At 41.2% G+C, this 24,557-nt stretch overlaps 1 protein-coding gene across 1 annotated transcript; it reads right to left on the bottom strand.

Moving 5' to 3' along the window:
• Window positions 1-19,085: 19,085 nt before the first annotated feature.
• On the bottom strand, window positions 19,086-24,247 carry CLDN14 (claudin 14). Its single transcript, XM_006125994.4, has 2 exons — window positions 23,852-24,247; window positions 19,086-20,878 (listed from the first exon to the last, which is right to left on the bottom strand). The coding sequence occupies exon 2, from the start codon at window positions 20,759-20,761 to the stop codon at window positions 20,051-20,053; it is 711 nt and encodes a 236-aa protein (XP_006126056.1). The 5' UTR covers window positions 20,762-20,878; window positions 23,852-24,247; the 3' UTR covers window positions 19,086-20,050.
• Window positions 24,248-24,557: the final 310 nt, after the last annotated feature.

Here is a 24,557-nt window from a genome sequence, read left to right on the forward strand (position 1 = left end):
GGGAAATGAAGCCGCGATTAAAATAATCGCGGCTTCATTTAAATTTAAATGGCTGCCCCGATCTGCCGATCAGCTGTTTGTCGGCAGATCGGGGCAGTCTGGACGCGATGCGCCGACAAAGAAGCCTTTCTTCATCGGCACAGGTAAACCTGGTTTCACGAGGCTTACCTGTGTCGATGAAGAAAGGCTTCTTTGTCGGCGCATCGCGTCCAGACTGCCCCGATCTGCCGACAAACAGCTGATCGGCAGATCGGGGCAGCCATTTAAATTTAAATGAAGCCGCGTTTATTTTAATCGCGGCTTCATTTCCCTCTTCCGATCTGGCTAATCTACATGCCTCCGTCGAAGGAGGCATGTAGTCTAGACACACCCCATATGTTTATTGATGCTGTAATTTTTGGCAAAGGTCTCTAAAAATCATAGAAACTAAAATGCTTATGGAGACTTACGATATTTGTTCTTCCAAGGTGTCCATTTACATGATACCTACACTATTAAGATGCATTGGAAGCAGGTGATGGGACGCTAAGATGTCAAAGATAGTAGTCAAGTATCAGAGGGGTAGCCGTGTTAGTCTGAATCTGCAAAAGCGACGAGGAGTCCTGTGGCACCTTATAGACTAACTGAAGCGTAGGAGCATAAGCTTTCGTGGGCAAAGACCCACTTCGTCAGATGCATGTAGTGGAAATTTTCAGAGGCAGGTATAAATATGCAGGCCAGGATCAGGCTGGAGATGACGAGGTGGATCCAATCAAGGAGGATGAGGCCCACTTCTAGCAACTGATCTGGAGGTGTGAATTCCAAGAGAGCAGAAGCTGCTTTTGTAGTTAGCGAGCCATTCACAGTCTTTGTTTAATCCAGAGTTGATTGTGTCAAACTTAAAGATGAACTGTAGCTCAGCAGTTTCTCTTTGAAGTCTGGTCCTGAAGTTATTTTGCTGCAGGATGGCTACTTTTAGATCTGCAATTGTGTGTCCAGGAAGATTGAAGTGTTCCCCTACAGGTTTTTGTATGTTGCCATTCCTAATATCTGATTTGTGTCCATTGATTCTTTTACGTAGGAACTATCCAGTTTGGCCGATGTATATAGCAGGGGGGCATTATTGGCACATGATGGCATATATTACGTTGGTAGATGTGCAGGAGAATGTACCAGTGACAGTATGGCTGATCTGGTTAGGTCCTGTGATGGTGTTGCTGGTGTATATATGTGGGCAGAGTTGGCACCGAGGTTTGTTGCAAGGATTGGTTCCTGAGTTCGAGTTATTATGGTGCGGTGTGTAGTTGCTGGTGAGAATATGCTTCAGGTTGGCGGGTTGTCTGTGGGCAAGGACCGGCCTACCTCCCAAGGCCTGTGAAAGCAAGGGATCATTGTCCAGGATGGGTTGTAGATCACTAATGATGTGTTGGAGAGGTTTTAGCTGGGGACTGTAGGTGATGGCCAGTGGTGTTCTGTTGGTTTCTTTCTTGGGCTTGTCCCGTAGCAGGAGGCTTCTGGGTACACATCTGGCTCTGTCCATCTGTCTCCTCACTTCCTCATGTGGGTATCGCAGTTTACAGAATGCTTGTTGAAGATCTTGTAGGTGTAGGTCTCTGTCTGAGGGGTTGGAGCATATGCGGTTGTACCTCAGTGCTTGGCTGTAAACAATGGATCGTGTGGTGTGTCTGGGATGGAAACTGGAGGCATGCAGGTAAGTATAGCGGTCGGTAGGTTTTCGGTATAGGGTGGTATTGATATGACCGTCACTTCTTTGTATCATGGTGTCCAGGAAATGGACCTCCCGTGTAGATTGGTCCATGCTGAGGTTGATGGTGGGGTGGAAGCTGTTGAAATCATGGTGAAATTCTTCCAGAGTCTCCTTCCCATGGGTCCAGATGATGAAGAGGTCATCGATATAGCGTAGGTAGAGAAGGGGTATAAGTGGACGAGAGCTGAGGAAGCGTTGTTCCAGGTCAGCCATAAAAATGTTGGCGTATTGTGGGGCCATGCGGGTGCCCATAGCAGTGCCGCTGGTCTGGAGGTATATGTTGTCACCAAATCTGAAATAGTTGTGTGTGAGGATAAATTCACGGAGTTCAGCCACCAGTTGTGCTGTGGAATCATCAGGAATACTGTTCCTGACAGCTTGTACTCCATCTGCATGTGGGATGTTTGTGTAGAGAGCCTCTACATCCATGGTGGCTAGGATGGTGTTTTCTGGAAGATCACCAATGCATTGTAGTTTTCTCAGGAAATCTGTAGTATCACGAAGGTAACTGGGAGGGCTGGTGGCGTAGGGTCTGAGCAGAGAGTCCACATAGCCAGACAGTCCTTCAGTGAGAGTGCCAATGCCCGAGATGATGAGGCGTCCGGGATTTCCAGGTTTGTGGATCTTGGGTAATAGATAGAACAACCCTGGTCGGGGCTCTAAGGGTGTGTCGATTTGTTCCTGTGTTTGTTTAGGGAGTGTCCTGAGCAGATGGTGCAGTTTCTTAGTGTATTCCTTAGTGGGATCTGAGGAAAGAGGCCTGTAGAATTTGGTATTGGAGAGTTGCTGGCAGCCTCCTTTAGGTAGTCAGACCTGTTCATGATGACAACAGCACCTCCTTTGTCAGCCTCTTTGATTATAATGTCAGAGTTGTTCCGGAGGCTGTGGATGGCATTGCGTTCTGCACGACTGAGGTTACCAGGCAAGCGATGCTGTTTTTCCACAATTTCTGCCTGTGCACGTCGGCGGAAGCATTCTATGTAGACGTCCAGACTGTCATTTCGGCCCTCAGGAGGAGTCCAATCCTTGCAACAAACCTCGGTGCCAACTCTGCCCACGTATCTACACCAGCAACACCATCACAGGACCTAACCAGATCAGCCATACTGTCACTGGTACATTCTCCTGCACATCTACAACGTAATATATGCCATCATGTACCAACAATGCCCCACTGCTATATACATCGGCCAAACTGGACAGTCCCTACGTAAAAGAATCAATGGACACAAATCTGATATTAGGAATGGCAACATACAAAAACCTGTAGGGGAACACTTCAATCTTCCTGGACACACAATTGCAGATCTAAAAGTAGCCATCCTGCAGCAAAATAACTTCAGGGCCAGACTTCAAAGAGAAACTGCTGAGCTACAGTTCATCTTTAAGTTTGACACAATCAACTCTGGATTAAACAAAGACTGTGAATGGCTCGCTAACTACGAAAGCAGCTTCTGCTCTCTTGGAATTCACAGCTCCAGATCAGCTGCTAGAAGTGGTCTTCATCCTCCTTGATTGGATCCACCTCGTCATCTCCAGCCTGATCCTGGCCTGCATATTTATACCTGCCTCTGGAAATTTCCACTACATGCATCTGACGAAGTGGGTCTTTGCCCACGAAAGCTTATGCTTCTACACTTCAGTTAGTCTATAAGGTGCCACAGGACTCCTCGTCGCTTTTAAAGATAGTAGTATTACTAGTGATCGGGGGGGGGGGGGGGGGAATGCATTCCCTTCCACAAAAGAACTTATCATCTAATTACACAAGTGATACAACAAGGGAGAGCAACAGGACACTGGGAGAGACAAACTAACTCCCTAGGGAAAGGAGATAAAGAAAAATGGTAAGTACCTCCTGCTAAAAGCTTCCTTTTTTTTGACCCTGAAATGAACAGGTGTCCTATATTCATTGAATTACAATATTAGATGGGCTGGAGACACTTATACCATGGTGTGATGAGTATTCTATTAATGTTTAGATGGACAGAAAGAACAAATACGGTGGATTGTGACGTGTCACGAACCTGTGCCTTTGCTTCTATGTATTTAACATAGGAGAACTTTTGATGGAAACTTTTTATTACATTGAACTCAAGACCAGACTAAGAGGCCCATGACATCATAAGTAAATCGTAATACATTATCATCACATTGACCTACTTTACTGGGATTTTTATTTTTGCTATGCAATAGCTTATAAGCAAGGTGTTATATCATGGTATTATTCTAAAACATTATAGATACCTGTTCCATCTTCAGCCTGCCTCTGTGATGACTTGTCCTGTCCTTAGACCCATGAAGAGAAAGCAACTTTTTATTCTGAATATGGAAATGTACATCTTTGAAACAAAGACAACAAATTTCCAGTCGGCCAATGATGTCAGGGTATGAAGGAAATGCAGATAACAGCACATTGGCAGCCCCAAAATGTTACAACACAGGACAATTCTTCAACTTTAAAATGAAAACCTTATAAAGGGAAGGTGACTGACATGCAGGTGTCAGTTGCAACCGCTGCATTTTGATTCCTATTTTGTATCCACTTTTATTTTTTAATTAATTTATTGTTTGATATTTGGTAATGTTTTAAAATACACAAGCATAAACTGAGTTGTGTTGCATAATTTCTTGTAAGTGGAATATTTTCCACATTCATACTTTGATATCCAAATATCATCCATAAATAAAGCAACAAATACTGGGAGTAACAGCAGGCCACTTTGAATATCTGTCCTTTGAAGCATGGCTTGTTTTACACATCATCTATGTTACTATTAAATTTCATTCGAAATTTACCAGCACACTCTGAAAATTCATTCATCTCTTTCCATTTGAAAGCCTTTACTGGGAATTCCTGGAGAGAGAGATGTTCTTCCTTCCTAATTTTTATAAACATTTTCTGTTTGTTCCCATAGATTAGAATGTTAGGGGTGAATTTACAAGTCTTACAGCTGAACCATGTACAATGTATGGATGCTGTAATTAGGTTAGAAAGGAGTAAATGTGTGGAAGGGTCTCCCATAAACCTGAGGAAGTTTGTATGGAAAGCTAAGCAGAAATACCTTTTTTAAATATAATTAATTAAATTTGCCTAAGATTCTATATAAATAAAATGTGATAGATTTTTAAAAATCAAAAGTAAATTCTAAAACTATTTTAAAATCAATTTTTCCTCTTTACCTTCTGAGAACTGTGGTCAGGTTTCCCCTGCATTAGCTGACTGAACAGCATCAGTAATACAGTTTCCTGTATGCTTTTTTATGAATTAATGAAAACTGAAGAGATACTCAGAGTCATGAATTTAAGCCTGGATCTCTGAAAAGCCATTGAAATCACTTTTAAATGTCCTATACTGACATAGGACTATATCCTCAATATAACAAATGAACTCCTTGGAGGAAATGGAGAAAGGAATGACCCCAAACCTTTGCCAAAAGATTGCCAAACCTTTTCAGCTTCTGGCAACCAGCTCCCTAACTATTGCAGCAGAGTGGGAATAGGTTCCTCAATGTATAGGAAATAAGTAGTGGTTTCATAAACTATTAGAGATACTGAAAGTAGATTAATGTACCCATCAGACTGAAGATGCATCTGTGAAATATTACCAGGGTTAGGTGACAGTGTTCCCTCTAACATTTTCTATCCTTGAATGGGTTGAAATTTCTTATGAGCAACACCAATAGTGAGTTAGTGCAGCTGTTCCCAGCCTTTTCCAGATGGGGATCCATTTTAACAATTCAGGAAGACTTGGTGACCCAAGGCAATTCAAAAATGGGGGGAGAAAGAGGAGTACAGCCACCTGGGGAGACACTTGGTGACCCTTTTGAAATATCATAGCGACCCATATTTGGGTCCCAACTCATTGGTTGGGAAACCCTGAGATAGCGTATGTATGTGCACCACCAATACAAACAAAAACATATATATTTTAAGCAGGCTATATTTGTGGAAGAAAATATATTAATACAAGGGATAGTTAACAAAGAGCAATGCTTACAATATTTAATATGAAATAAAATAAAAAAGAAATTTAATACTATCCTTGGGGTACATGTATCACTATCTTTTTTAACAATCTAAGCTAGTAAACACACCTAAATGCATATTATTCACACATAGCTCAGCTTTAAGATGCTTAACAAGTCTGAGTCAATTAGAAATTGTTTTTGCAAGGAGAGCACGACTAATACAATATTTACTGACATTGGAAAGGAAACTAAAAGGTATTCACTAAAGCTTATACAGTTTCTCTGGGGAATGTTTAGGATCCATGTTGTAAAAACATGATTTTCCTGGTTTGAAACTTTCACCTTATGTATGTCACCAACTCAAAGACTCAGAGAGGTAGCAATGTTAGTCTATAACTGAAAAAACAATGAATGGTCCTGCAGCATGTTAGAGACTAACAAAACTCAGGCTATGTCTTCACTGGCGGGTTGTTGTGCCAGAGATATGCAAATTAGGCTAAGCGTGGAATATTGCCTAGCTTCATTTGCATACCTAATGAACCGCCATTTTTGCGGAAGAGGCTCTTGTGCTAGAAGGAGCTGCTCAATGCTGCTAAACTGATTATTTTCAGGAATAACGGCATTGTGCAAGAGGGTTTTTCTTGCTCAAGAAGGGGCAGTGTAGACAGCTCCTTCTAGCGCAAGAGCCTCTTCTACAAAAATGGTGGCTCATTCCATGCCTAGCCTCATTTGCATATCTCTGGTGCAACAACCCATCAGTGTAGACATAGCCAAAGAGTGGAAGCCCCAGAACAAATTAACACATGGCTTTAGGATTTATAAACATATGTTTCAAAGAGCTTGCAAGTAAAGTTTCATCCTACAAAGCAACTAGCATCACTCCTAGTACAAACTCCTCCCCTCCACCACACTGCACAGATGCCAGCACCCTCCTACCTCTTTATCCCCACCTTCTCCTGTGCAATCTGCTCCCACCAGCCCATGTGAAGTCTGGGATAAAATCCTGCTTCTCAAACTAGCAGGCACCAGCAGTCTATCCTGTCCTAACTCCCAGTTAAAGCGCAAACAAATTATCCACACCTCCCTCAACCTCACAGCACAAACTCTCCTTTCCCTCCCCTCCTCCCCCTGCCTTTACCTTACCACAGTACCAGCATCCACCCACCCTCTTTCCCCCACCAGCCCCATGCAGTCAGATCCTTATCTTCCCCTTCCAGGAGGCTTGAAAGTGCTGAGTTTCTGCCTCTCTTGCCTTGTGCAGATGAGACTCTCCAAACTCTCTCCCCCCTCCCCTCAACTCCCCCTCAGCCAATTACTCCCTCCCTTCTCTCCCTCCTCCTCTGGCTTCTCCTCCTCGTCACATACTCCCTCCTTATTTCGCTTTTTACTTACTCTGGGAGCCTGCTCAGTTTTCAAGTGATGGCCCCATGGGTGCTCCACTGTTGTTGATTGGCTCATCCCAGTGCCGCAGATCAGAGATTTTTCCAGCAGTATCTGGTCAGGCCGTGCACGCATGGCAGGGGCACATGCCATTCCATGCCTTTGGAGATCGCACGCATGGCCCGCTCTTCTCAGTTCTTTTGTACCACCCTTGGTCTCAGACAGAGCTCAACCCATCTCCTCTGCTTCCTTTCCTGTGAACGAGATCAGATTTAATTAGTTCGTTAGTTATAAATCCCTTCTGTTACAGATAGTTTCTAGGTTTAGTTTAAAAAAGTAAAAAAGAAGCAGACTTGTTTCTTAATGTAAATAGTTTCCCTTCAACCCATTGGGAAATGCTGCAACAGAACTGGGCCTCAAATGGCCTCCTCATCAAGAGACCTTACAACACTAAGGTAACACTGGCTCAAATCCCATTTAAAAAAAGAAAGGAAGAGCCACTGAAACAATGCCCATTTCACCTGGATTTAAGAAATGCAACAAGTGTCATGACCCAATGCCCGTTTTGGAAGGCCACAGGTCCTGTATCTGATGCTTGGGTGAGGTGCACATCTCTCAAAAATGCATGCTCTGTTGCAGCCTCACAGCCAGGGCATGAAAAGACAGGCTAGATGAAGAAGAATGTTTGTTCTTTAAACATTTTAGTGTAAAGATATATTCTCAGATTGAAATTCAAATCTGATGTTTCCAGTATCAAAACACTTTCAAATATGTTATGATTACATAAATAATCCAGAGTGATGTAGATGTTCAAAAGCTGAAAAAGCATGAAATCCCTGCCCTCCTCCAGAAAACTCCAGTGAAACCAGATAACTCTCCCAAAAAACTCTATGGGATTAGTAAGGGAGAGGGAGTTCTGAAAAAAAAAGGGGGGGGGGATTTCACAACGCTGTTAAAAGATGGTATATTATTCCAGCTTGCACAAAGAAGTATACATATGAAAATGTATCAGAAAAGATAATACCCAACTTACAGTGCCTAGAAGCAGCTCCACATTTCAATTTGTAATGCCCATAGAAAAATATTTGACTTTTAAGTAACCAGGAGTGTACATTACCATAGCCAAATGCATTACATAATATGCACTCATTGACAATTACTTTAAAGAAGTGTGCAATATTCCATACATTGCCACGTACACATTGAGCTTTTATTTGTCCTGTACATTCATTTTTAGTCCTTGGCAAGCATACACGACAGACACATTGTCATATGGTTTCTTTACTGTGGAAAGGAGCTGGGTGATTACAGTAGTTTTTGTGGGAACTATTCCTTTGCAGTGAGCAGCAGATAGCTTTCCTTGTGTTGATGAGGTCTATCAAGAACATTACACAATGTATAGAAGTCATGCTGAAGATAGTGTGCATTTCGGGTGGGATTTTCAAATGTGTGCAGCATACTGGCCTAACTCTGCTCCTGTTGAAATCCATGAGAGTTACACCATTGACTTCAGTGAGGACAAGAGTCAGGCTGAAACTGAGTGCTTTTGAAAATCCCTTCTTGTAGATTCTGGAAAGAAAGCTATTACTGTCCTTACTGAAATTCCCTGTAATACTAGAAGTCACTGACCACGCTTGTGTCCCTTTAGCTTTTCAAACTGGGCCAAACTCTGAGGTGGTTATGCAGGGAAACTCCCAATGATTTCAGTCACAGTTCCTCTGAGAAAAGATTGATTGTGTCTGGCCATTCTGTGGATGTGCCTTTGGGGTAGGACATAAGAAACTTTCCATACACTTGAGCAGCCAGTGTAAGAATGTGGGCTGAAATGCTGGATGTCTAAAGAGGGGTGAATTTTAATGCCCTATTGATTTGGATTCTTCCATAGTTTGCTAATTTTTTCTAAAAGCTTTTCAGTTAATCTATAATGGATTACCTGAGACTTCTGTCCCCACTGTAGAATGCTGACACTCACTGTAAAAAAGAATGTTTTTACAAGTGGACCACATTTACAGTGACATTCCTAAATGTAAAGTATTTCATCAGGTACATGTATATGTGTAGTTATTATGCTAATAACCACTTGCAGTGAAGTTTAAAGTATGTTATTAGCCTCAGACTTTCTGGCATATACCCCAGCATTGGCAATTGTGTTGCTTGAGTTATGAATTTTCTTTTCATTTTTTAAATAGTGAAATAGCTGTGTAATGTAACTTTTAAAGGTGAAATATACTAAAAAGCAGTGATGCCGGTGAAGCAAACCAGGGGGAAAGACACAACATCTGGATTTGCATTTTCTACAGCTGTAGGCTTTAGTTACTTTCAAAACCATAACATACAAACCATTCACAGAGAGTAACAATGTTATGGCACATGCAATCCACAAATTGGTTTATGAATACATATAAGGCTCAAATTAAAGTTACTCTGCAAAATGTACAGCATGTCTGTAGGCCTGATCCTACTGAAATCAAAAGTTCAGCTGGTTGAAGATTTTCTTTCAACTTTTTTTTTAATGAAAAATAGCTTTTGGAAATTTTCCAAATGTTTTTTTAATTTTTTTTCTCCCCCGTTTTCAATGAAAACCCAGACATCTATCTTCTAAATTCAACTTCTTCCACTCCAGCAGTTCTCAGAATATAGGTTTCAGACTGCTGGTAAAAAGGGCATTCCCAGGCAGTCTGTTGTTTCTACCATCTGTCAGTCTTCAAACTGAGGCTTGCAATTGTTGTAGCTGCTTCAGATGTTTTTCTGACCAACTCAGCTAAAAGCCCAAACTTTTCTCTTTCTTTTGCATGACTTTGGTAGCTCCAGGTCTTATTTGACAGGTGTTTCTTTGCTTTAAAGTCAATTTTATGTAAATTTCTGGACAACGTCCAAATGTATAAAGTAACAAATGTGAAGGAGGACACAATGAATCTGTAAACCAATCTGAAGAGATCAAAGCTGGAGGGGGCACATTTTGGTGCTAGGAAATCATAAAATCATATGATTTTCCACTACATGCATCTGAAATGGGTCTTTGCCCACGAAAGCTTATGCTCCAACACTTCAGTTAGTCTATAAGGTGCCACAGGACTCCTCGCCGCTTTTGCGGATTCAGACTAACACGGCTACCCTTCTGATACATAAAATCATAGAACACTAGAACTGGAAGGGACCTCGAGGGGACATTGAGTCCACTCCCCTGCCCTCACAGCAGGACCAAGCACTGTCTAGATCATCCCGGACAGGTGTCTACCTAACCTGCTTTCAAATATCACCAATGATGGAGATTCCACAATCCCCTAGGCAATGTATTCCAGTGTTTAACCACCCTGAAAAGCAGGAAGTTTTTCCTAATGTCCAGCCTAAACCTTTCTTGCTGCAACTGATGCCCATTGCTTCTTGTCCTATCCTCAGAGGCCAAGAACAATTTTCCCCCCTCCTCCTTGTCACGCCCTTTTAGATACTTGAAAACCGCCATCATGTCCCCTCTCAGTCTTCTCTTTTCTAAACTAAACAAGCCCAATCTTTCAGTCTTCCTTCATAGGTCATGTCTTCTAAACATTTAATCATTTTTGTTGCTCTTCTCTGGACCTTCTCCAATTTCTCTACATCTTTCTTGAGATGTGGTGCCTGGAACTGGACACAAACTCCAACTGAAGCCTAATCAGCACAGAGTAGAGTAGAAGAATGACTTCTCGTGTCTTGCTCACAACACTCCTATTAATGCATCCCAGAATCATGTTTGCTTTTTTTGCAACAGTGTCATACTATTGACTCATGTTTAATTTGTCGTCCGCTATGACCCCTAGATCCCTTTCAGCAGTACACCTTCCTAGACAGTCACTTCCCATTCTGTATGTGTGAAATGGATTGTTCCTTCGTAAGTGGAGTACTTTGCATTTGTCCTTAAAAAACTTCATCCTGGCAATGAAAAATGCTAGAGGAAACAAACAGCACAGATACAAAATGAAGAGGTGTGTAGCTAAGCTACCATTCTTACTGTGTTTAGGCAAGTTTATTTTCATCTTGTCTTTTTAGTGCTTCTCTTTTAATAGGATTTAAAAAATCATTTAGTTGACATATAGAAGGTATGAGATCAGGACTATAGAATGAGTTGTCTTGTAACAGCAGTGAGGAACCTCCAATATGCGGGCCAGAAGTGGTTAGCTCAGGGTTGGGCAATAATTTTTAAAAGGGGGGCCACTTCCTAAATTTCTGAAGTGACCCTGGGCTGCCCCAGAAGGGGGGGGCAGGAGACTTCTCACGCTCTCCTCCCTCCCCCCGTAGACCCTGATTGGCCTGGGCATGGGGAAGCACGTGAAATCTCCCTGCCCCTGGCACCTAGAGAGAATCTCCAGCTGTTTTAAAACAGCTGGCGGTTCCCTCCAGGCACCACAACAGGAAGAGACCTTCACCTACTGGTTCCATTCACGTGACCTGGGGCATCATTACCTATCAGTTCCAGTGGCAACTTATACAAGTCCACAACTGTGTGTCTGTCTTAAAGAAAAAAGTTTTGAAAGCCATTGCTCTAAAGCACTAGCAATTGCCTCATAGCTCTGTTTTTCAAGGCTTATTAATCCACCTTGACTTTTGTCCTTGTGTATCCTATATATGACTAACTCTTTGCCATTCACAATTTGAATGGATGAAAAAAAATGGGCAGTTTACTGCAAAGTGTAGGTAAAGTGTGGAATTATTTGGTCAGCTTGCCCATTTCTCACACTGCGGGCATGAGAGAGACTGAATGAAACTGACGTGCATTAGCAAGCCAGCCTAATTGAGCATGAAATGCTAGCAAAGTAATACTAACACAAACCCAAGCCAGACATGGATGCCGAAGCACTGCCATTAACAACTGTTGATCAATAGCAAGGATTATGGCACTTTTAAAATAAAATTGATTGTCCTTGACTGAAGTGGAAAGGAGAACTCCCATGTCATGAGGAATGACTGTCCATCTCCCTATGAAATAGTTAGTTAAATGCTCACACTGAGCCTTAGCTTCCAGTCTTCCCCACAGAAACAAAACAACCATGACTTAATTTTACTGATGCTGTGGAAGTCTTTTAATTAAATGCTGTACAGTAGACTTGGAAGTATTGATGATGATAACAAGCTTATGGGTGAAATCCTGACCCCATTAATGTAGTCATGGTGGCAAATGAGGACACACATGGATGGATTTTAGGCAATAGGCTGCAACTTTATTACATGTTAACACAGGGAAGAGGATGCTATCACCGTGTTAGTCACCCAGACTCCCACCTAGCAGTATTTTCTGTGGTTCTAGGATGGGGGTTACTGGGCTCTTACCTTATAAAACATACTCAGGGTAGGTTCTCCTTGGCCTACCTTCTAGGACTCAAATTGCTCTTCTAAGTTCTGTCACTCACGCATCCCCTTACAAGGGGGACCTTGGCCCACAAAGGCCAAAAGTGGTGGTCTGACCCGCAAGCACAAGACCAATCAGTAAAAACCCAGGTCTATTAATTCTGGGAATGATTCCTTTTAGCTACATTTGAAACTTGCTGCAAGTTGTAACACGCTAACATCCTTACCAAGTGCTGCCATAATTATTTAATCCTATCCCTATTGTACTTAACTGCACTTCCAGGGTTGCAAGAAAAGTGAAAAACTCTTCAGGCCTCTGCCAGTTTGGCTGGTGTAAGAAGAATAAATTTCTTCCTGATCCCAAAACAGCAGCATTGGCAAAACACAGTTCTAAGGCCTCCAGTACTGAGTGAGGAGGGTGAGGCTACTAGAAAGGAGCCAAAAGAGGCTCCATGTTTGCCAGGTAAGGGTTTAAGTTAATGAAAGGGGAGGGGAAGGGACCAATCAGCTCCCTTCATGCCTAAGTCAGCCAATGCATAGCTAGAGAATCTGTAGGGAAGGGGACCCTTACATTCCCCTCAGTGTGTGTTCACCTCTCTCATTCAGATGGGCCTGCCCCAGCTGCTGATGGCATCCTCAAGTTTCCCACCTACTGAGGCGGGTGGTCGGCACTAAGGTCAATAGAGTCATGATGTCTCTATGTAGATATTGAACAGATCAAATCAGCACACCTGGGTACACAAAAATTCTTTTTATGTTTTAATGACCATATGTCCCAGCAATTTCCTCTCCCATGAGATTTCATGGGATATATTTAAATGAGTTGAAAGAAGAACATAAAGTTAGCAACAACTCAACCCCCACTGCCAGCGGGTCTTCTTGAGGAATACTTTTTCAAGGAAAAATAAGGGCAGTCACTATGTCTTGCATATTTTCTTTCTAGCAGTCTTTATGCCCCATTCAGATGTTTGTCAATGGGAATTGCTATGTTGCAGACTAAGTAGTTTTCTTCGTAGAGAGAAATATGTCAGGTAGTGGAATGAGATATAAGTGATGTAAGTGAGAATTAAGAGGGAAGTTGCAAATTTGACTCCAGTAGAGTTTTGCTGATTTATACCTGCCAAAGAATTGACCCTGTATGTTCTGACATGCCTCCTTATGTTGGCAACCAAACAGAAGCAAAAGAGCTGAAATAAACTGGGAATCAGTACAAGGAGGAGTCACAATTGGTTATTGGTAAGAACAAGAAAGACTAGGTAAGACCATAACTTAGGCTACGTCTAGACTGCATTGCTTTTTCGGGATACCAGAAATTTTTTTTGAAAAAGCAGATGTGCTCTTTCGCCATCCCTGCATACCTCGTTCTACGAGGAATAAGGGATGTGTCGAAAGAGCACTTTCTTTCGACATTTGGCGCCATGTAAACGTGCCAAATTTCGAATGAGCCTCTTTTGAAAATAAATCAGAAAAAGATATGCAATATGCGTACCGCAAATTGTGTTTCTTTTTCTGATTTAACATTGCAGTGTAGACCTAGCCTTAGAGTGGTGCTATAGGAATAACCACTTAAATAGTGAAAGAAATTTTAAAAAGCTAACTACACCTAATTTATCTTTTAATTGACAAGTTAGGAGCAATCTATAAAAAAGGAAAGCTATTAGCTGAGATTTTTAATCACATGCAGGTGATTTAGACCCAGATCTTCCATAAGTTTTAAATCAAGTTGTGAAGAATCCCAACTACTGGTTATTACACAGATACTTAGAGGAATATTTCTGTAGCTTCTGTTTTTAAGCTTCTTGGCCACTGAGTTCAGCATTTTCCAATCTTCTTATCAGCTAACTCAATCCCCATCTTTTTCTGAACTTTCCCTTAGACTTATTATTGTTATATTTATTATTATTTTATTGTTAATTTATTCGTGTATATTATTGTGGTGCCTGAACCAAGACCCCATTGTGCTAGGTGTTGTACAAACATAGAACAAAAAGACGGTCCCCACTCCAAAAGCATGTATGTCTGGCATAGCTCTGATATCAGATACACCTGATACAGTGCAGAACACAGTGAACCCAATTTTACTCTCACAGATACATACGCACAATTTCTGTTGAAAGCCTATGGCCCAGGTCCTTAGCTGCACAAATGTTCCAGCCACACCATCATCCTATGAATATTCTTGGTATGCTTGCTACCTCAAATCTATCTCCAGTGTGACCAGCTGTCAGGATTCCTGCCTAGTCATCCTCATGGGTGAGATTCTTTGTGTCTGTTATCTAGGTCAAACTAGATGATCATAAATATGGTTCTTTCTCGCATTAAAATCTATAACTCTTGGTGGTCAGGTTCTTGGAAGCCAGTAAACAATCCTCATTTTCCTATAGGTAAGTAGGGTCTCATTTTTTTTGTTTTTGTGTCATCACTAAGCTATGCTTTCAGGCCCATTAATGTAGCTTCTATTTATCTCTTATCAATATAACCCAGTGTTTCCCAATTTTATATGATATATAACATGTGATCGCACCACTGACTGACACTGTGCACATTGCTGAGTAGTGACATCATCGTCCCCACTCTCTGGCTAAGCTGGCATTACACAGGGACACTTATCATGGCAAACATAAATGAAAATGGTTTTTAATAAATTCTTAAATATTAATTATTTCTTAATCATAAAATGTTATTGTAATGGAATTTTCTCACAGAACCCTTATTTTCACTTCGCAGAACCCCGGGGTTCTGCAGAACACCAATTGGGAAACACTGCTCTAACCTCTTTCTTGTTGACAATCACCTCTCACTAGGACTGACAGTGAATTAGGGAACATGTCTTGCAAGGAGTCTTGTATTTTTCAAATACAAGAACTGTATAGATAGCACCTGAATTTTCACCCTGTTCTGTTTTCCGTTCCACATCAACCAGGAGATCAAAATAGGATTTAAGTACTGCAAAGCACTTATGTTTAGAATAAAATTTGACAGGTTTATTTTCAACTGGGGAGTATATATTTAAGGATAGTTTGAGCCCAGTTGGTTTAATCTTTCTTAAGAACAATGGCTCAAACCAGGGCTCAACATGCAGAGGGAGGAGAAGAAGGCTCCTGCATCAGTGTGCGTATTATGTAGTACAGATTGTTGGGATGCGGTGTAGCACATATTTACACATGATGGAATTTGTTTCTAATTTTCATTTTTTAAAACACAGGAAATTCCAGGGAAAATCTATATTAAAAGAATGTTTACATTGCAAAATGAAGCACTCAAAACGGAGTGGCCCTCTTTTGCACATACATTATTGTTCTTTGTAGTAATGGTTACTAACGTACCATTTTGGTAATTCTGAGTGCTTCATTTTACAACCTTGTTCTTTTAGGACAAATTAGTAAACCTATTTAAGGGTCAACTCTAGCATAGCAAAGTTCCCAATGATGGTCAGCACATCGTTGTGTTGTCCTTGCAATAGATCAGGAAGCATATTATGGCTGAGATTTATAATCTGCCTATTGGTTTATCTCAGTCTTTTACCTGACACAAGTACATGATCTGCATGGCAGTGCAAATGCATAAGGGTTGGTTACCACAGATTTCCTACTCTCTCCCTGATCACCATTCTGGGTTGGGAATATAGTGGCCCCTCCCTCTTGGCCATGTCCCTGGCATAAGTAACCCTAACATTCCAATCATGCGAATCATCCCACAGGTTTCAGTAATACCAGTTGAGTCAAATTTCTTCTCACAAGCCTTTCTAATTCCTATTGTAAATTCAGGTTTCTAGCACTGGCACATAGGCAAAGAACTTCTGGCTTCTCTTCCTTGTCATCTTGATTTAATTTGCTTGTGACACCTCCCATTTGATACACTATGTCCCCTTTACGCCCACCCTTGCTGTAGTTTAATGCCTTCCAGACTAGTCTATCGAGGCTGTCACCCAGAGGATTTATTCCCCTACTACTGAGATTGAGACTGTCCAAAGCGTACAACTCCTTCCCATAAAAGGTATCCCATTGTTCCATGAAACCAAACCCCCTAGTTTATATCATTTATATATAGATCCCACTGTAGACAATGGGACTTAAAGAAGTAAGGTTAGTAGCCTGCAGAGGCAATGAGGGGGAAGGACATGGTAGGTCACTTATGCCCCAGACTTGCTGCTTGGCTTGTACTGAGACATGCTTGCATAGCTTGAGCATGCTCAGTAATACAACTGAAACATCTGCTTTCACTCTGCACATCCCTGCCCCCACATCAGCAGGCACAAATCATCTCTGTTAGTGGGAATTCTGCTAAGATCTCAGAGCAGTGCATCACTTTACATGTCATGGGATCAAATCCTTCCCTTCTCTGTGTATGTACAACTGTTGTTCAATTCAGTGGGAGCTGTTTGTATACAACTGAGGTCAAAATTTGCCCCAATAGCAAAGATCATTATAATTAAAGGCAGAATGAATTCAAATTATTTATATTTTCCTTTACCAAATGAAATCAGACCATCAATATTATTTGTATAAATAGGAATATATTTTAAAACAATGGGGGGGGGGAGATTAATCCCTTTAGCATGGAATGAGATCCATTGATCCATAACGCACTGAAATAAACTGTTCCCCTCTTTTTATTGCCATCAGAGCAGTTCCAGACTTTTTGCCAGAAATTTACAAACTGTTCTTACTACTGACACATTCCATTTGGCTAGGATTTGTACAGTAAAACACTACTACACATTAGTATTCTCACTGCACAAGCATCTTGGCAAATGGAATAATTTATCAGTATGTACTAAACATACTACATAGCCCACTTCTTGAATTTGGACTTCTTTTCATGAAGGCACAAAGTCCTTGCTCAATGTTGATATCCTAATTGCTTGGCTGGGCCCATTGTAATGTGCATATAGTAAAATCTCCATAAAAGATTACTTTTATTAAAATATGATCTTTATTAAGCTACCTCTTGTCTTAAAAGACCGTTCCAAAGAATTCCCAAATGTACTATGCACAATTCCACTCCACCTGTTAGAAATCCACCTGTGTCAAACCACCATTTTTTGTCTATCCCCTATGTGTGGTTACTTAAGACAGATGTTTGGTTAATAACAAAAACCTTCTACAAACCATGGGTTTCATATACTGTTATACAATATCTACACTAGGGAAAGCTGAATTAACCATATGAAAAAATTCGATCAATAAAATTAAAAAAAATATATCAAATGGATGGTTGGTCAACAGGACTGTCTAATATCAGTTTGAATGATAAAGTTATTAGTTTCATCAATTGTCTGAAATGGCTGTATTTTTTTTACTCTGTCCAGCAAGTGTCACAATCAATGGTACAATCTATGCTTTTGAAAATTGTATGTATCCCTTTATATTTTGGAACATGGCTTGATACCTGCTTTCTCTGTCAAGGCCTCATCAAAGACACACTGAAGTCAGTGGAACCATTCCTATTGGCTTGAGTGAGCTCACACAACTGCAATCACTTAATAGAACTGAAACTAAGCAATTAATGCCTTTTGATTACTCTTTGAAATTTGTGGGACAAGATAATAAAAGTTGTTATTCTAATCAAGATAATAAATATCATTGCATTGTGATACAGGCCATCCTCTCTAGAAGTCCAAGATACATTCCAAAAAACTTGGATTTTTAGCGAAACAACTTAATGCAGGGAATTTTTTTCCGTGGCTGACTTACATTTGCTCAAATTGGTTTTTTGGGTTTTTTTTGCGTGAGTTAAGAGCAGGAATGGGAGGATTTAAAACACATCAGTTCCTACAAGCGTCAATGACTTCAGTGTGGAATGGATGTATACCACGGCGCTTTATAGCAGGGGCGCTCTGTAGAAAAGAATAGCCAATAACTAGAGTTGGATGTAAAATGGGATTTCTGTTCAGTGGGAAAGTCTAACATTTCAATATTTGTTTTCATTCTGCATCAGAACAAAAAGTCAAAATGTTGACATTTTTCTTGGAACACAAATTCCAAACAGTTTTGATTATAAAAACATCAGAACGTTTTGTTTTGATAATGTTGAATTATTTCATTTTGACAGCATGCTAATATATTGTTTGGAAAAGGTCAATACATTATAATGGAATACAGGTTGCAGCTCCCAAATCCAGGATTCTCTGATCCAGCAACATCTGTAGTCCAGCATAACCATGGATGTTCCTGGACGAGAGAGCAGAAGGGACAGCAGCTGGGACCCTGCTGAAGTCCTGCGAGTCTGCTAGCAGCCGGACCGCAGCAGCCTGGGCAGAGCACAATCAGGGCTATCTGCTGCCCAGCAGTGGTTTCAGCCTGGGTACTGGCAGAGGAAGCCTGGCTGGGCCCACGTCAGCCTGGGTACTGGCGGGGCCGTAGCATCCCAGGTGACGATGGCGACAGTGGCAGTGGCAGCATGATTGGCACTGCCTGCCACCCAACAGTAGAGTTGTTGTTGTGGTTGCTGTAGCCTGGGAGGGGAAGCTGGCCGGGGCCTTGGTAACCCCGTAGTGGGGCTGGCCGGGCTGCATCAGACCAATCGGGCAGTGTGCTGTTCAGCAATGGGGCTGCAGCCACGAGCCACCCAGCCAGCAGTGGACCCAGAGTCTGGGGATGACCAGCAGACAGCCCAGCTGGGATGAAGGAGCTGGCAATGGGGACGGGCAGCAGGGTGAAGGGCTAGTGTCAGGGGACCTCTTGTTGTTTGACAAATTCCCTCATCTGGTCCTGAGGGTGACAGACAAGGGAGGTCCAACCTGTACCAAATATATCTGTAATTTTAAATATATAATGTTTTAATCTCTCTCTCTATAAAAAAAAGTTTTTTCCTGCCACGTGACAGAATGATGTCATCAGCCTGCTTGAAAGTGGAGTCTCCGCATCTTGCTTGCTTGTGCTTCCACCTGAACCAACTGCGAAACTGAGATCTGTCTGTAGATACATCTGTAACATGCAGTACCTGAGCAATAGAACAATTAACAGGTTTTTTCTATACAGCTTTGTTTGTTCACTTTTCTGTATAATCAGTGCAAGATTAACAGGCTCTCTGGCTGCGAAAGCGGCCAGAAGGGGAGAGGGGGTTGACGAGCGTAGAAAGCATGGGGCACAGCCCCATAGTACAAACAGAAAACAAAATGATAAAGTCAAACCTAAATGTTTTGATGTTTTTGAAATGAAATCAGAAAAATAATTTAGTCCAAATCAAGAGGTACCCTGAAACATTCTGATGAAGATGAAACATTTTTTCCATTGAGAACTGTTCCCATTGAAAACATTTCAACCAGCTGTACTGCTAACCCATTATTTGTGAAAGCAAGTATTAATATTAGAAACTTAAGTTGGTCTGAACAACATAAAAACATTACATTTAACCAGAACTTGCCTACACCTACAGCTTGAGGTTGTTGACCTAACATAGGCAGAAATGTATAGCCCCTGAAATACTACAACTTTCTTTTTTCCTTTTTTTTCCTTCTTTTTTTCTTTTTCAGTTTCAAACCAAACTATTTCATGTTGTTTATTTTCTTAAAAAATACACTGGTAACCTTTGTACCAAAACTCTCATAAATTATAAGGGCTCTTTAGCTTAGTTTTATGTTATATGCGTCCATTATAAAGCAGCTGTGACCCACCGGCGAATCTTAAGGAACTCACACATAGTCATTTAATCTGTAGCCACTATGTGAAGCAGATGTCAGTGAAGAAGCATGGTTTCCCTTGTAGGCAGTTGGTGGTCTATATGAGGGAGCAGCCCTTATTGTGCTTCTTGGTTGTGGCTGGTAAGGTATGTTGTTCCCAGTCCTCTGGCATGATGTACACAGTAGAGTTCCACCAAGTATAGTCAAAGATGCAGAGAAAAAGCCGAGGTAAAGAGCTTGCCCTATCTCATACTTCATCCCATTGGGAAGCATGGGGTTGTAAAAATCGGTAACCACGTCGTTAGTAGTCCAAGAAACAGGAACAAGACATATGAGACCAGCCAAGATAAAAAAGATTCCACCAGAAATAGCGAGAGAATTTTTGGCAGTGGCCCCTTTGACACACTGCGTGCACTGCATGCCAATGACAGACACCACACAAGCCAGCGTGGAAAGAACACAGGAAATCACCATCATGGCGCGAGCTGCTTGAAGGTCACGAGGCAATGCAAGCTGAGACCGATGGACCTGGCACTGGTAGATACCAGTGCTATGCCAGACACACTCCATCCAGAGCCCTTTCATGTATGCCACTGCTGTTATAATATTGGTACCTACATGTGCCGTCCTCCACCAGTAAGGCAGAATAGTAGCAATTAATGTTCCTATTAAGCCAAAGAGACTTAGTAAGAATCCCAGTAACTGAACAGCCATGCTTGCCATGTTAATGTTTGTCCTGATGGTTCCCTTTAATAATGTATCTCTGGTTGGCTTCCTTCTTAAAACGCAGGCTTTTCCTGGGGGATATGCTGCAGTTTTACTTTGACACCTTCTGGACTCCTAATAAAAGGTAATTGAAGAAAAACAAGTTAAATATTATCTAAATGCATTATTTCTCTAACCAGTAAGGTGCACTGAAGTGCAATTTGCATAGTTATGGCAATTAATGATATTTTGTGGAAGCTGTGGGAAAGTAAGCTTCCCTCTTCAGTTATGTAAACATGTTTCCATGGCCTGCTGAGAGGGGAAAAAAAAGCACAGCAATTTATGAAATTAAAAAAATATTTTAAAATAAAATATTCTTCCCAACAGACTCCTCAAAGAAACATTACTTCCCTTTCTAAAGTAGAAAATTAACAAGTGTTAATGCTTAGAATGAATGAGATTTATAAAGCAGACATCTGAAAGCTACTTTACATGACGAAAACATTCCCAAAAGGTCATAGCAGGATTACAAAAACAATAAGGGTATATTTGCTCAAACGAGGGAGCAGAGAGAGTGATTTAAAATCTGTGGAAGAGGATAACAAGTATGGGATTAAAGTTTCCTTACCTGGTTGCCGGTATTTCTTGAATTTTTATTTTAATAAAGCAACTCAAAGAGAAACATCTTTCATGGATACTCAGTTTATGACTTCAGTTTGCAGGCTAGATGACAGCATATGAAACCAGATGTGCATTGTGCATCTTCTGAGGAGCGACACTTTGCAATTGTCAGAATAGCTCATAACAAATTTGAATGTAAAATCTTTCTATATTAATAGAGAGTGGAGGAAAGCAGAAGCCAGGCCGGACTACAGGGGCAGGAGCCGTGTAGGCCTCCTGCCAGTGCTGAGGGGTGCCACACAGGTCAGCCCTGGTGGCACTCCCTGGACTGGCCTGTGAAGGGGGGTGAGAGTGGCCCATTGGTGCTGGAAGAGGGCATTGGTGGGGCCACGGGGAGCAGGGCTGCTCCGGTGGTGCCCCTGGGAGGCATGATGGTGGGCCGGCAGGGATTCCCCTCTGACATTGAGGCCAAGTGCCAGGGGGGAGAGAGGCAAGAGTTTGGGGCAGTGGTCCACTTGCCTAGGCTGGTGGCCAGCAAGATGGTGAGGCCTTTTCCCCAGGTGGCCACTGCCTGGTGCAGGTTCCCCCAGTGGTCACTCTGCAGTAAAGCTGTTCCCCACACTCACTGCCCCCTGTGGTGACTGTGCAGTATCGCGTCCCTCTGATCAATCCCCTCCCTTTCCATTTTACAGAAAACAATGGAATTCCTGACACATCCTGTTTCCTGCTACAACCAAACCCTGACCTTGCTTTAAGTTAGGATAAGAGGGAGCTGCCTACCAAATTTGGTGGTCCTAGATGTTACCATTTAGGAGAAATTCTTGAACAAATGGACTCACAAACAGATGCCTCTAAAATATATATATAGTTAACAGAGTGTCAAAAATCAGTGCTCATTTGCATGCCATCCACTCTTGTTAATTAAGCAGGATTACTTGGAATTTGGCTGCACTCAGTTTTGATTTCTGTATGCATATAACACTATAGCACCCACATAGCTTTCTAAACAAAATTAAAAAGTTTCTGTGCACAGAAATTTACAATCTCCATTTGACATTACATGGGACCCTAGAAATCTGTTTGCCATAGAAAAATGTGGATTTTTCATTTTTATAGAGAATCTTTTTACAAATTTTTAAAATATAAAAACATATACAGTAAAACTCTGTTTATCTGAGCAGCCTCTATTAACCTGTTGACATGAGCCACCAATGTGCACACAGGAATATGGCAAATTGATGTCAGCCCTGAGTTGGTAGGGCTCAAACTGTCAGCCTGAGTTTCTCCTGATTATCTGAATTTTTGAGTGGCTGATCTGGCCCTGGTCCCAGTTAGATCTGATAAAGAGGATCCAATGGTACACCAATAAAACATTGTGTTCAACTGATCCCTATGTATATTGTGGCTAAGGAAACTGAAGTTCAGTGTTTCATTTTAAAATGTGGGCTAATGTGGATTTTTATGTTTTTTATAAAAAAACAATAAACAAAAGGCAGGATTAAGTGAGTTAGAAAGCAGAAAAGTTACAACAATAAAGACTGAGACATGGTGGTTGAAGTCTGGGCTGAAGAAGAACTCTGTGGAGAGCTTGTCTCTTTTACCAACAGAGATTTGTTCAATAAAATATATTACTTCACCCATGCCACCTCTTGCATGTCCTGGGGCTGACTCAGCCACAACAACACTGGAAGCAACAATGAAGGTTGTGAGAGAAACTCATTGTTATATATCTTAGCTTATATTAATTTTTTAGTTTATATATTAATACATAGGTTCTTATGAATGGGATTGAGAGTGATATTAGTTGATGTCAGTGGAAAGTTGACTAATGGCTTGAATATAAAAGCAAACCCAAAGAATAGCAAAATGAAAAAAACCAGCTTTCTTTTTGCTTAACTACTTTTAGGAAGATGTTTTACTGTTTGTAACTTCTATTATGGCTATACAACCTTTCAGCTCAATGCGAGCCTCTTTTTAAATGACAAGGGACTGTTTTATATTGTTGCTTGAGCATTCTTGTTTTACAGGTAATGATGAAAGTTACAGCAGTTTATATTAGAAACTCCCCTCATTGTTCCTGCTGAATATCTCTGCACCTCGTTGCATGGTGTCAGGTGTGATCATGTCAGAGATTTATTTCTCTCTATCACTGCTGACTTGATGCAATGTGCTATAACAGGACATAATCCAGAGTAGAGCAGAGCATGTAGCAAGTCATAACAACAAACAAAATAGAAATCTCCAATAATTCAAAATATTCAATTTGTTACCACAGCTTGTTTAGGTAAGAAAAACTCTTAAATGCCACATTTCTAGTTTTTCTTTCTGTGGAATATTCTATTATTCCTTTCTTCTGTTATGCTTATTATAGTACCTTGGAATTCCACGTACATTAAAGAAGTAATCCTCAGGATGCCTCAATAGGCAATTGTTGTTATCCTCATTTTTAGAGGGAGTACTGAAGCACAAAGGGGTTAAGTGACTTACCCAAGGAGACACAGGTAGTCCCTGGCAGATCTGGAAATGGAGTTCAGGTCTCCTGCCTCCTAGTTAGTGCCTTAGATGCAACACCATCCTTCAGGCTTAATTTCATGGTTGTCCTGTTTCTCTCTTGACCTAGTTGGTATAGTTTGCCTACTATACGTGTATAAAGGTTGAACCCTTGATTATGATCTATCAGGTTAATCAGTGAACACATTATAGTTGAATGTTGAGCACCATGCACAAGTCCATTTCACATTACTTCTGGATGTTTGCAAAAGGTTTTCAAGGTCAAGCTTTGCAGTTAATCCTAAAGAGAACGGATATAGAAGTTACATGTGATTTACACCATTAGTCACAGGAAATGGACTTCCAGATTTAATGGCAGTCAAAATACTGGCAGCAGCTATTTTTAGAAATCATTAAGGTGTTATTTTTAACCCTCAGCCACTAAGGACTTTCTAATTTAGGAAACTGGCCTTAATTAACCCCACTTGCTTGACATCATATTTTCCATGTTCCGTGTTTAGCCAGAGACAGCTGCTACTTGTATTAAGTAATGCTTAACTACTGCACAACAGCTTTGCACTCTACTTAATTGTGGCAGAAATAACTGTAAATTAACACACTTTATCTCAAAGAACATCAATCCTCTTGTTAAAATATCTCAACCTAGGGCTTTGTTTCTAATAAATTGCCCTCTGAACATGGT

The sequence above is a fragment of the Pelodiscus sinensis genome, chromosome 1 (genome assembly GCF_049634645.1).
Source record: "Pelodiscus sinensis isolate JC-2024 chromosome 1, ASM4963464v1, whole genome shotgun sequence".
Classification (NCBI taxonomy): Eukaryota; Metazoa; Chordata; order Testudines; family Trionychidae; genus Pelodiscus; species Pelodiscus sinensis.